Source organism: Giraffa tippelskirchi, chromosome 2, assembly GCF_054371585.1.
Source record: "Giraffa tippelskirchi isolate mGirTip1 chromosome 2, T2T-mGirTip1v1.2.pri, whole genome shotgun sequence".
NCBI lineage: Eukaryota > Metazoa > Chordata > Mammalia > Artiodactyla > Giraffidae > Giraffa > Giraffa tippelskirchi.
Window position 1 is genome coordinate 40,151,628 of NC_137276.1, and position 14,862 is coordinate 40,166,489.

The following is a 14,862-nucleotide window of genomic DNA, read 5'->3' on the forward strand; positions in this document are numbered from 1 at the left end:
ATGGTATAGTTTCAATGTGTTATTTAAAGGCTAAATAATAGGACTCTTTCATGAAAATTTACTACTGAGCAGAACCAAAGTTTAATTTTGGTTAACCTGTACCACTTGGATTTACTCATTACTCTCAAGCAGTGGCCACTGATTCTGGCATAAAAAAGTGAAACATAATTTGGGGAATATTTATAGCTTTTTTCATATTTTTTAAAAGGTATATAACATAAATAGTTTAGAAGTCCCTGACTTAAAGCTAGTTCTATGAAGCACAATGTGGAATCAAGATTGCCAGGAGAAATATCAGTAACCTCAGATATGCAGATGACACCACCATTATGGCAGAAAGCAAAGAAGAACTAAAGAGCCTCTTGATGAAAGTGAAAGAGGAGAGTGAAAAAGTTGGCTTAAAGCTCAACATTCAGAAAACTAAGATCATGGCATCTGATCCCATCACTTCATGGCAAATAGATGGGGAAACAGTGGCTGCCTTTATTTTGGGGGGCTCCAAAATCACTGCAGATGGTGACTGCAGCCATGAAATTAAAAGATGCTTGCTCCTTGGAAGAAAAGCTATGACCAACCTAGATAGCATATTAAAAAGTAGAGTCATTACTTTGCCAACAAAGGTCCATCTAGTTAAGGCTATGGTTTTTCCAGAAGTCATGTATGGATGTGAGAGTTGGACTATAAAGAAAGCTGAGCACTGAAGAATTGATGCTTTTCAACTGTGGTGTTGGAAAAGACTCTTGAGAGTCCCCTGGACTTCAAGGAGATCCAACCAGTCCATCCTAAACGAGATCAGTCCTGGATGTTCATTGGAAGGACTGATGTTGAAGTTGAAACTCCAATACTTTGGCCACCTGATGCGAAGAGCTGACTCACTTGAAAAGACCCTGATGCTGGGCAGGATTGGGGGCAGGAGGAGAAGGGGACGACAGAGGATGAGATGGTTGGATGGCATCACCGACTCAATGGACATGAGTTTGGTTGGGTAAACTCCGGGAGTTGTTGATGGACAGGGAAGCCTCGCGTGCTGCGGTCCATGGGGTCACAAAGAGTCAGACACAACTGAGTGACTGAACTGAACTGAACTGAAAACTAGTTCTGGCTTCACATTATGCAAGTTTTCTAATTTTATTTTAAATTCTTTTTCCCTTCTTTCTTTTCAGTGACCAAACTGTGTGGTGCTCATCAATGCTGTTTTAAATTTCTACCACTGCTTCGGTGACTGTACTTTAATTTGATCCATCTCTCTAGCTTTTCTTCTCATTCAGTCTCTTTTCCTTGTGCTGTCCTACATTTATTCACTTAAGTACAGAAAAATTTACCTTCTACATTTTCAATCAGTAAAAGCAGCTATTTCCCTCTACATGAAGAAAGAATGAACCACAATAAACATCTCAGGTCCTCTGCTCTGGAATTCATTTTAATGCTATCGTTCCATGGTACACGCAGTATACAGAAATGTACAGCAAGTTATTATATTCAATATTCACCAAATCACGCATCAACAGTAAGATTCAATTTTGTAAACTATCATCAATAAACCACGCTTTGGTATCTTTGGATATAATTCAAAAAAGTAACAACGAATAAAACAAGTGAGGAAGAAATAAAGGAACAAAAATCAATGCAACTATCCAGCTAAAAATGATAGTTACAATCACCTATGTTTCTGTTTTGAAGTTAAATTAAAAAGAAATTAGTTTAAACTCGAAGAAAGCCCTCCTCATTGTAAAAATTATTAAAAGTATAATAAATTTTCACATAAAGTTCAGATATCTTCCTCAATAGAGCTCTCTTTTCCCTATCTATCTGAAGTAGTTTGGTTTTTTTTCTTTCTTGGAGACAGAAATGTACAAACTCCCTTTGCAAGAAATGTAAACATGTTTTTGTCATACTTACTATCCAAAGAAATAAATTCCTTGAAAATCACTGTAAAAATTCTCCCAAGAATTCACTTTTTGCTTTCACATATATTACACAAATCTGTCAATGATTTTTAGCAGCCTTTAGTTTTCTGAATAAGAGAAGAACCTTTGACTAATCTTAATTATAATTTCACTTACAAATATTCAAATCAAAAAACAATCTTTATGTATTATAAAAGTAAAGATCACACTTTACTAAGTAATGGCATCCAAGTTATTATCCAAAGACATTTTATTTTCAAGCAAGCTTCAGGAATATAAATCTTACTTTTGATCAATGTGCTACTTTTTAAAGTGCTTTGTAAAGATTTCATGAGACCAAAATATGCAATCCTGTTAATAGGTAAGATCAGCTAGCATGATATGAAAATGCAGGCATGAATAGAAAAACTGAATGAATCTGCCATTTGCTCATATGAAAGTTAAGGTAGCATACTGCCTTAAATATTGAGAGGAAGGAAACTAAGGGTTACCAACTACCTTTGTAAAAATTTATTTTCCAATAAATTCTCAGATCTAAGAAGACAGAAAAAAAAAAATCAAACGTAACTTACCTTTTTGTCTCTGGTCCTTACTTCCCCATAGAAATCTAGGGCCTCTTGTGCCTTTAAAAATTTGCCCCGATGTAACAAATATGCACAAATCATTACACCAGTTCGTCCCTTTCCAGCTTTACAGTGAATCGCTGCAACATGATTGTCATCTTCACTTAGCCATTGGTCAAGATCTTCACAAAAGGGTTTGATAAGTTCTAACTGTGGTGGATTATGGTCTTCAAAGGGATACTGTGCAACTGTGATAAAAAGATAACCTCAGAATAAGAAACTAATCTCACTTGAATTGCTTATTACCAGTAGGTTAACTTTAGAAATGTTGCATACAAATAGTTTAAAAATATCTGAACTATAGAGAAAAAGAATTTATTGTCTGATAATTTTCTAATTTTTGAACAGAAAATAATCTCTCATTAACTCAAATTTATCCATTAGACAGGTAAGCCAAGTATTATTTTCCTTACTTTATGATGGAGGCAATGGAGTAGCAACATATCAGAGGTTACAACATAAAAGAGGAAGAGGTAAACTCAAAATGAAACATCACATGAGCCTCTTATCAGGGCTCTCAATACATTTTCTAGCAAAAGGAACTGTAATATCTATAATATTGTATTATCACAAAATATGTATTCCAAAGAAAGTACAGATCACTAATAAATCAACAATGCAAAAGACTGCATTTTATGCTTTATATAACAGAAAGGCCAAGCATGTTATTTTAAAGATGGTCTCGAAAGTGTAACTGTTGCATACACATAACTGTAAAGACATTTACAAAAGACACTAAAAAAAATTTTTTTTATAATGTATACAACTGCAGCAAAGTTTACCAAGCAAAGTCTCAGGACTTTTCACATAAGTTATAAGAACTCAAAACTTCTCCGTTCCCCATAGTTGGGGTTGAGGTTTTAAAAAAATTTTTTTTCTAGAAATAAGACTTTGAATATATCACTTAAATTTTATCTTACTGGTCTCTGCCTAGGTTCCACTCTATAAAAATCCTGACTAACATTCAACTAATTATCTTCTGTGTCATTTAAATATGTGAAAAGTATGTCTTTTATATCTTCAACCAAATCATTCATAATGTGACACAAGATACACTCAATTAAGCCTTGGGTATGACAGAACAGCTCTTCAGACAATGACTACTACTACAGGGAGTCATCAGGACAACTTTGATTTAGTCATCTGCCTAGCTGAACCATCATTTCATCTTCATTTCCCCAGTGGCATACAAAAATATCCAGGAAAACCTGTTAAATGTCTATTCAAAGGTGGATAAAGCTCAATTAAGACACTCTTTGACCAGTAAACAGCAAAAATCCACTAAAAATGAAACATTCTTAGTAATAAATCTACCCTAGCTCTCAGTTATTAGCACTTCTGAATTCTTAAACCAACTGTTTGAAAGTCTGTCCTAAATATTTAGGAAGGAACAATGGCAAATATATTAATCTGTAGCTCACGGCATCAACTTTCTCTTTGTGACCATCACGGCAGCATCTTGCAAGGCTTCTCAACGTTCCAGGTCCCTTGTGGTTCAAAGAGTTGCACAAACACAAATGAAAGTTTTTGTGTACTCTGAGATAAAATATGCTACACCTGGAGAATAACTCACTTAAAGTAGTTTTTGCTCTCATCTATCAGGCTCCTTTTATCCATATTTCATTATACCCTTTTCCACTGTGCAGGTCATGTTACATTATAGGAGAATTAAGTCATTCTCCTTTCTCCCTGTAATCTCTTACTATTACGCCAAATGCCTCAAATCACAGATATAATCCTCTCTTTATTGTCAGTCTATAAATTTCTCCTATTTTCAGTTAATTCAATTTAGTCTTCCTCATTTACAGGATACTTGTTTCCAAAAACACAACTGCAAAATTAATTTCAAATTTTCTAAGACCATCTTTAAGATAAATATATCACTTAATACTTGAGATTATTCATTATTGGTATGATAGTAAAATTTAGACTGTTGGCTTCAAGTTATCTAACATAATAAGTGTACCTATACTTACCTCTGCAATTAAATTTGGCGGTATCATAATGTCTTTCAGCACATCTAAAAGAAAAATTTTAATTTGATATAAAATTATCTTGTGCACTTGAGGAAAAAAAGTGTAACAGTAACAAACATTTTCCGAACCTTTGTAATATACCAGGCTTTATGTTAAATATCTTATATTAACTACTTCTTTTAATCCTAAGAATCCTATGAAGTAGTTACCATTCTCTAATCCACATTTTACAATTAAGGAAATTCAGGTTTAAAACGCTAAGTGTACACAATCAGAGCTTATACATTTGGTTACAAAACTTGTAACGTCACTAATATAAAACAGTGCAAATTCACCTGCATCCACACCTTCACCATTTCCTTTATGAAAATTATACATGCTAAAGGACTTGTTTTTCATTTCACAAGTATGTGTAAATAACTAACTAGTTTCAATTTTATCTTTGCCTTATAGTTGAGCATACATAGTTTTCTCAAACTATTACTGTAAAAGATGTATGTTAAAATAGTTAAAAAAAAAAAAGTAGGGGCAAATTTAAAGCAAAGAATGAAAGTGAATGATGCTATCTACTCAAACACAACAACCTTTACTCGGTTGTTTTAAACCTGATCTTTCCTTCTGTAGATAAGCCAAAGGTCATCTTTTTCAATAATCTCTCAGGTTGTAAGTTTTAATTAAAGTCTGAGAGTAATGAAAGAATAGTAAGTAAAATCAATACAGAAAAACACTGACTTAGCATATTTACAGCATGCTAAAATTTGTCTTTTTACCAGTAGTCACACATTTGCTATCATGCACTGGCTGACTCATGATTAACAGGCCACACTTATAAATATTAATAGGCTCAGAAAGGGATTCCATTCATTAGAGTTTGTGGTCAGCAGCATCCTGGTAACTCCCACTACTAGCCAAACCAGGTATTTGCAAAAATTTAACACTTTAAAACAAATAAAGCCTCTTAATCCACCACTGCAAAATCCCCAAACTTTGAAACATCTGAAATTTTCTCTTAACTGTATGGTAAACTCAACTGCAGGAGAACTAGGTATGAGCTTATAAAAATATGTAGTCTTTAATTAATAGAAATACATTTAGAATGAAGAGTGAAACAATCTATTCTAGGCACTGTTCCAAATTCTGCTGAGGTGTTATGTAACACAAAATATGTGTTTCCATGTTAACTTTCTAAAAAAACTGAAAAATTCTGAATGCTGAAACAAAACTAGTTCAAAGAGTTTCAAATAAGCAGTTATGGACCTGTGTTTTACATTTAAAAATCCTGAGAATATCTGTAAAGTTCTTTTATTTTAAACAGTTTTAAACTGAAATCCACATGAAGATAGGGAATCCCCTGGCAGTCAAGTGGTTAGGATGGCGCTCTCACTGTCGAGGGCCCAGGTTCAATTCTTCGTCGTGGAACTAATATCCCACAAGCCTTGTGGTTGTGGTCAAAAAAAAAAAAATCCACAGGAAAGTTGAAATAACTCTAAGCAAACTGCAATCCACTAATTTTTAACTGCTTAGATCTGAAACAAATCAGCTTTTATACTACCACTGAAAACCAAGTTTTCCCATTTTAGGATATTATAATTCAGTATATTGAGTTTGCTAGAAAGAAAATTTATTTAATAATGACATGCATATAAACACATCCTTGCTAAATAATTTCATATTCACTTATTTTTTTTTTTAAATGACATAAAGAAGAGAACTAACCATGAAAATAGTACCATTTTACACTGCCTTTGGTACAGATTAAAGAAGAGTATGGTCAACAGTGAAGAATCCGTGAAAATGAAAGTTAGTGTTAGTCGCTCAGTTGTGTCTGACTCTGCGACCCCATGGACTGCAGCCTGCTGGCTCTTCAGTCCATGGAATCCTCCAGGCAAGAATACTAGAGTGGGTTGCCATTTCCTTCTCCAGGGGATCTTCCTGACCCAGGGATCAAACCCAGGTCTCCTACATTGTAGGCAGATCCTTTACCATCTGAGCTACCAGCAAAGCCAGAGTCCATACTGGAATATTTTATTTAAGGAATCATGTAAAGATAGGGCTTAGGAGACAAGGGGAGCACTATATGCCAGGAAACAATTCCAAGAAACTGGTCTCATGACAGAAAACAAAACTAAACATTTTGAATTTCATACAGCTTCAGTTATCTATAAAATTCCCATGCTTTTTCAGCAGCTCAAACACTATGACTACCTTCATACTTTGATTCTCAAGTAATATCGTTAACAGGGAAAAAACGGAGGGAAAGTGAAAACAGTGAGCTACTAAATGTCTACTAGATGTGCATACCTTACAAACAAGATCCCATGTTTTGAAATTCATCCTCACAATCATATAAGTTAATATTATATCCATTTTATATAAGAATGCTAAGATTTAGAAGAGCATTACAAAACTTGCCCCAAACCACAATATATAAATGGAAGAGCCCAGCACTTCTGATTACAAAAGCTGAACTTTTTTCAGTACTGTTTCACACTTCCACATAAAATAAAGAATATAAAACAGTTTAGAAAACAATAACAAATTTTAGTCAAAGTCAGCATTCCTACAAGAGCATTATTTAGCGTAACAGTGATAACAACAAACAGTGATAATGAAAAAATGACAAAAAAATTGCAAAAATCTCTCCAAGCATGGATAGGGAGTATGTGAAAACATATACTGGGTCTGGTAGGGATAAAAGTGATCTGGGGAGAGGCTAGTAGGGTAAAAAAGAAGACTCTCAATTAAAACCTTCTCTGATAACTGCACAAATACACACACACACACTATTCCTTACAAATTTTTTTCTGGTATATTAGTGATAGGACAAGTTTTTCAAAACAAACCAAAACTGAACCAAATTCAAACATGAATGGGAAATGGGATTTGACCAAGACAAGTGTTAGGAAGATTTAACCATTTATGCTTCCTTATAAATACAACTCAAAAGACATCTTTTTAAAATCATCATCTCCTTTGGCTTTTATGAGATAAGAAAAATGAAGATACACTGAAAGAGTTTTTATGAAGCAGCAGAAAATAAAGAAAGGGATAAGATTAATAGGAAAAGCTTCCAGAGAAGTGAGACTTGCCATAGATTCAGCTAGGCATGTTGGTCTCTTCTTTACTTTCTTCAATGGAGCTATCCCTATCTTACAAAAGAAAACTTAATAGATAAAAATTAATAACAGCTAAAGGTTTACCACAAAAAGATGGAGAGTTGTGTGTTAAAAAGAATATATGATGAAATAGTCAACCTTTTAAAAATTAGTATCTAAGGAACATTTACCTTCCTCAAAGGCAAGAACTATATTATATCTTTATACCCTACCTTCCCCCTCCTCCCCTTACCCTGCTCAGAAGATAGATTGATTATAGAGGAACATACAAAGATGACATACACACACTTGCACAAAACGAACTGATTAATGTACTAATTCACCAGGTATATCTGAATTTGGTTAAAGATTTGAGGCTAATTCTGTCCTTTCTTAAAATAACCTTACTGAATGCCTAATAATATAGATATAAACAGATAGTCAATTATTAGAACATCCATGTTAAGAACTCATCTTCATCCACATGTCATAGTTTCCATAGAAAAATTTAATATACTATTGAACATAGGTATGTTAACCGCAAGTATTTTAAGATCTTTCCACTTACATATGGTTTCAAAGACATATATCACATGTTATTAATATGTTAAAAATAAAAGAAACAAAACAGAAACATCTGCTACTTATCAGACTCACATACCCAGAGCCAGAAATATAAACAGGGATAGGTAAAGAAGATTGAAAAATGATGTCTGAAATCAAAACATGCTACAACTTGGTAGTTCTAGAAACTTCTGAAGTAAGTAAAATTTGGGGAGGTTAAAACAAACAAACAAACAAAAAAACCAGAAAGGGAATATTGGTATCAACAGTGGATGGTCTGCTAACATATGTACCTGTGTGACCTTGTTCAACTCACTTAACTTCTCTAGGCCTCAGATTCCCCATCTGTAAAATGAGAAGGTTGGACTAAATGATCTCTTTCAGGTACTTTCCAGTTCTATGATTCCATTAAATGGATGGGGGAATAAGCGAGTTAAAATATGTGCACCAAAAGCTACTCTCAACTAATAATGAGACAATTCATTAACTTGGGAGTCTGATGTTTGGATATACAAACAGGCAATCAAGATTCCAGGCTAGATCCCAATGCCAACTTTAACCAAATAACACAAGTGACCCATAATACTGACAGTACAAACCTAAGTCCTAAATTCTGGAAGCAGGAAGCCACTGCATACAGGAATGAAAAGTATTTCCTTTCTTTTCTTTGGATATAATGTTAAAGCCTTCCTTCTGGGGCTCTACATGCTCAATCCTGAGAGTCTAAATCCAAAATGACTCATTTAGTGGACTCCAGCTTTTGACAGTTCATGACCTCTTTTTTTTTTTTAAACTTAAATTCTGAACCCATTTGTTCAAAAACTACAAAACTCTGTGACTTTTATTTTCTTCCACATAAACCTCTGGCACCTGCAACAAAAGTTGCAGAAGAGGTTAATCCAGAAAAGAGAAAGATATATGCACAGATCATTTGTAAACTGGGACCCACTTAAACTAAGTTTCTACAGCCCCTGTTACTTTCTTTCATTTTATTATTTTAATACCACTGCACCCTCCACACACCATAATCTGACCATAATGGACCAAATCTGGCATAATTACTGCCATATTCCCAGACAGTATTACAGCAGCAAGTTTCATACATGTCATTCTCTAGGCCTACAACACAACACCGTTTTCCCTCCTCCTAAGCCTGTAGGTCAACCTTCATGATTCTTTTCACCTCAGCTCAAGCATTCCATTCTTTATGAAATCTTCCCTATAATAGGCAATCACTATTTTCACTGTTGTCCATATGGCTTTCTTCTATACTAGAGTTACCTCTTCTATAATACTTTGTCTACTTTTTACATTAGACTAATTACTTGAGGGCTGGCCATCTTATTCACCTCTGCACTAGGTAATGTTTTAGAACGTCCAACATGTAACAAGCACTCAGTAAATGTCTGCTTCTTTGTGGATCTGAGGAAATCGTTTTACAACTAAGAGAAAGAACACCCATGCCTATGTCACTCTTAGATCTTCTGAAGTCTTATCAGACCACAGAGATCACTAAATTAAAGATAAAAAAGCAACATCCCATAAGCCAATAAGGCACAGAGATGCTTTAATTTTTTTGGTGAATATTTGAAAGCCCACTCTAGAAAAGAATCTTCTTCTTACATCTGATAAACTCTACAGAAATTAAAAGAGTGGACAATATACATAACTTGGGATTAAAATTTTTTCCAACACACAATTTATATATATCACACAGGAAAAATAAAAGCCACGTAGAAACATAACACATTTTATATATCATTTTTTAGGATTAGAAAATGGTCAATATTTGGGGAAGAAAAAATGGTCAAGAGCAAAAATGGTAAGATATTAATATTTTCCTCACATTTTTCTTTCCTTCTTTTCTTTCTTTTCCACATCTCTACTCACAAAGTCAAAAGAAAAAAGGAAAAGTTAAAGATAAGGTCAGCTAGATGAATCAAGAGGCAATCCTTATATCCCTGCCTCAAATAAGAACCACCCATTTTAACAATTTTAGGTAACTTATTTATCTTATATACAGTTAGAGAATATACTAATAACTTTTTCAATCAATTGACCTAGAGACACAGAATAAAATTATATTAGAAGCTTCCCTCCATAGAAGATGGCATTGATGCTCTAATAGAAGCTCCGTGTGAATTACACTTCCAGTTACCAAATGGTTATGGGCGCAAAGATGGGCTAGATGCCAAGTCATTTAAAGCAGATAAGCAACATGAATCTGTGCTGACATTGTTTTACCTCATCACTACACTTTCTAAATGACCTAACAATGCTCTCAATCAGACTTCTTGAACTAATTGTTTTAGGAATACAATTCTGTTAAATTTTATCTTTAACACTACTTCACTCTAACAAGGAAATAACTTTCACTCAATAGTTATTTTAGAAGATATTTGCAAGCATACAAACAAGAAAACATACTTACAGATTGTATATCTTGTAATGGTTTTTATGCTTTGAATCCAAAAACCTTAAAACAAAACAAACAAACAAAAGGCCACCATTAACAAAAATGAGCTAACATTTGAAATTACATTAATACTATTGAGAAAAACCAAAAGACAGATTCTGTTTTTCCTAATCTCAAATGCAACTTAAGAAAAATAAATAAACTCCAATAAATATTCCCTCCATGGGTTTAAGCTAGTAAGCAGCTCCTTCTTATATAATTATTACATTACACAGATTTATACAATCTGAAGTAAAGCCATAGCTTTTCATAAAATGAATATTTTCATAATCTCTCTTTAGCCTAACATAATGAAGTTGAGTGTTAAGAAATAACTTCTTTAAAAAGCATTATTAGCATTTAGCTCAAGTTACCCAGCTTATACATTTTTCTGAGTCACATGCAATCAAGTAATCTTAAAAATAATCCTGGTAATTCAGTCATCATTTCTTTCAAACTAAAAACATTCGATATTTGAAAGATACAAGTAATAACTACTAGTTTTGTACAGTGTATTAAACATTTTCACATACATATTCTTATTTGATGCTCACAAACATCTGAGAGGTAGAGCTTATTCATATTTTACAGATGAGGGAAGTAGGTAAAAGAAATAACAGGACTTGCCCGAGGTCATATAGCTACTATGTCAAAAATCAACTCCAAAGACCTCACCCTCAACAATTAGTTAAGAAACAACAATTACAGCCAACACTTTATATGCCAGGCACTATGTTAGATACTTTATGCATACAAACTTATCAAATCCTGTGAAGTAAGTAACAGAGGGGTTAGAAATTTGTAAGGCTGAGGAAATAGAATAAATAGAAGAACAAATGGAAAACAGAAGAGACGATTTTAAAAGATGTAAAATCTAGGAGATGCAACATATGAATAGGTATCCCAGAGAAAAGGATGGAAAATACAGGAGAAGAAATCCATGATATAATTGAAGAAAAAGACCCAAAACTGAAGATCATGAATTTCCAAACTGAAAGGGTATAATGAGTATTTAAAAAAAAAAAAAAATTAAAATAGACCCAAATAAAGGCATACATATTTTAGCAAAGTTTTGGAATATTGAAGAGATAAACCTAAGATCCTAGAAACTGCCTGAATCAGGTTTCATAAAAAAAAATCTAGAATCAGAATAACTTCATCCTTTTTAACAGCAACACCAGCAGCTAGAAAACAATTTACACAAAACCTTCTGACTTTAAATTATTCCTAGTCTAGAATTCCACAGCAAGATACACTATAAAAAGTGTGAATCTATAATAAAGACATTTTTAAATAAGCAAAGTCTCAAATAATTTTGATTTTCACATATTCTCTCGCTCAGGAAATTATGAGAAAATGTGTTCCACCAAGAACAGGGTGGAAACCTATGAAAAAAGATGACAAGTTCCAGAAACTGAAGAATTCAACTCATGAGAAGAAAACAGAAAACAGAGAACCCCTGAATGAATAGTGAAGGAACATCTCAAGTAGACAGACATACAACAAGCTCAGAGAACAATTAAGCCAGTTTAGGGGCGATCAGAAGGTTCTCGAAGAAGATGAAATTGAAATAATGCCAAATGTGCTCAAACATTTCCAGAGATTCAAACTTAGGGACAAGTTTAGGGACAAATTAAAGTTAAGAATGCAGAAACTAAATAAGAGAGAGAGAGAGAGAGGAGGAGAAAGGGAGGGAAGAAGGGAAAACAAAATCTGTAGGAAAAACAAGCTATAATATACTATATCGTTTATATTGAGTTCAGTCGCTCAGTTGTGTCCAACTCTCTGTGACCCCATGGACTGCAGCACGCCAGGCCTCCCTGTCCATCAACAACTCCTGGAGTTTACCCAAACTCATGTCCATTGAGTCGGTGATGCCATCCAACCATCTCACCCTCTGTCGTCCCCTTCTCCTCCCACCTTCAATTTTCCCCAGCATCAGGGTCTTTTCCAATGAGTCAGTTCTTTGCATCAGGTGGCCAAAGTATTGGAGTTTCAGCTCAACATCAGTCCTTCCAATGAACACCCAGGACTGATCTCCTTTAGGATGGACTGGTTGGATCTCTTTGAAGTCCAAGGGACTCTCAAGAGTCTTCTCCAACACCACAGTTCAAAAGCTTCAATTCTTCTGCGCTCAGCTTTCTTTAAAGTCCAACTCTCACATCCATACATGACCACTGGAAAAACCATAGCCTTGACTAGATGGACCTTTGCTGGCAAAGTAATGTCTCTGCTTTTTAATATGCTATCTAGGTTGGTCATAACTTTCCTTCAAGGAGTAAGCGACTTTTAATTTCATGGCTGCAAATCACCATCTGCAGTGATTTTGGAGCCCCTCAAAATAAAGTCTGACACTGTTTCCCCATCTATTTGCCATGATATGATGGGATCAGATGCCATGGTCTTAGTTTTCTGAATGTTGAGCTTTAAGCCAACTTTTTCACTCTCCTCTTTCACTTTCATTAAGAGGCTCTTTAGTTCTTCTTCACTTTCTGCCATAAGGGTGGTGTTATCTGCATATCTGAAGTTACTGATACTTCTCCCAGCAATCTTGATTCCAGCTTGTGCTTCATCCAGTCCAGCATTTCTCATGATGTACTCTGCATATAAGTTAAATAAACAGGGTGACAATATACAGCCTTGACATACTACTTTTGCTATTTGGAACCAGTCTGTTGTTCCATGCCCAGTTCTAACTGTTGCTTCCTGACCTGCACACAGATTTCTCAAGAGGCAGGTCAGGTGGTCTGATATTTCCATCTCTTTCAGAATTTTCCACAGTTTGTTGTGATCCACACAGTCAAAGGCTTTGGCATAGTCAATTAAGCAGAAATAGATGTTTTCTGGAATTCTCTTGCTTTTTTGATGACCCAATGGATGTTGGTAATTTGGTCTCTGGTTCCTCTGCCTTTTCTAAAACCAGCTTGAACATCTGGAAGTTCACGGTTCATGTACTGTTGAAGCCTGGGTTGCAGAACTTTGAGCATTACTTTGCTAGTGTGCGAGATGAGCGCAATTGTGTGGTAGTTTGAGCATTCTTTGCAATTGCCTTTCTTTGGGATTGGAATGAAAACTGACCTTTTCCAGTCCTGTGGCCACTGCTGCGTTTTCCAAATTTGCTGGCATATTGAGTGCAGCATTTTCACAGCATCATCTTTTAGGATCTGAAGTAGCTCAACTGGAATTCCACCACCTCCACTAGCTTGGTTCATAGTGATGCTTCCTAAGGCCCACTTGACTTCACATTTCAGGATGTCTGGCTCTAGGTGAGTGATCACACCATCGTGATTATCTGGGTCGTCAAGATCTTTTTTGTATAGTTCTTCTGTGTATTCATGTTACCTCTTCTTAATATCTTCTGCTTCTGTTGGGTCCTTACCATTTCTGTCCTTTATTGAGCCCATCTTTGCATGAAATGTTCCCTTGGTATCTCTAATTTTCTTGAAGAGATCTCTAGTCTTTCCCATTTTATTGTTTTCCTCTATTTCTTTGCACTGATCACTGAGGAAGGCTTTCTTATCTCTCCCTTGCTATTCTTTGGAACTCTGCATGCAAATGGGTTAACTATGAATGACATTTATCTAGTTATGACATAAAAACTCAATATTGATAAAATCAAAATTACAATATAACTACTGGAAGTATGGGAGAATGAAAACATGTGGCTGGATTAAGGGGGGAAAAAAGAAGAGTCCATAAGCTTGAATGTGAAAAAGTATGTTACACAGTCAATTAAGCAGTACTTAAAACTTTATCACTAACTGATGTCACATTACGGTTTTTGAAGATACCAAAATATTATTTACAATCAACACTGCAGAATTAACATTAGACCTGCCAATAGATTTAAATGTGTTAATAGCTATTATTATATAGATATCTTAAAATATTTTATAACCACTATAATCAAAACTAATATAATAGGCATATTTATAATCCTATGAATTTTATCAATTTAAATCATTCTAAGAAATGGTTCATAAGCTTCAACAGACTGTCTACAAGATACATGGCATAAGATTAGGAACTCTTGCCATGGGGCAGTGGTTGTTAATAAGCCCTACAGAACTATCTGATTCTAGTATTTCATACGTAAATACTTAGGGTATGTGTAACTTTTCCTAATTCTTTTTTTTTTAACCCACTACTTTAACCAATCCAGGAAGCACTGATTCTGCTATGAAGACTTCTATTGAACTATAAATAATACTACAGGAAAAAGTGGTATGTTACACACCCTTT

At 34.5% G+C, this 14,862-nt stretch overlaps 1 protein-coding gene across 10 annotated transcripts in view; it reads right to left on the reverse strand.

Moving 5' to 3' along the window:
* PTEN (phosphatase and tensin homolog) overlaps positions 1-14,862 on the reverse strand; it is a 94,981-nt gene that overhangs the window by 24,309 nt on the left and 55,810 nt on the right. For 7 of the 10 annotated variants that reach the window (XM_081556747.1, XM_081556710.1, XM_081556736.1 and 4 more), the window contains 3 exons: positions 10,597-10,641; positions 4,507-4,550; positions 2,480-2,718 (listed from right to left, as the gene is read on the reverse strand). In XM_081556747.1, the coding sequence (XP_081412873.1) occupies positions 2,480-2,718; positions 4,507-4,550; positions 10,597-10,641 (328 nt within the window). Of the gene's footprint in view, positions 1-2,479; positions 2,737-4,506; positions 4,551-10,596; positions 10,642-14,862 lie in introns of all 10 variants that reach the window. The other 3 variants (XM_081556703.1, XM_081556726.1, XM_081556716.1) reach the window with 3 other exon arrangements.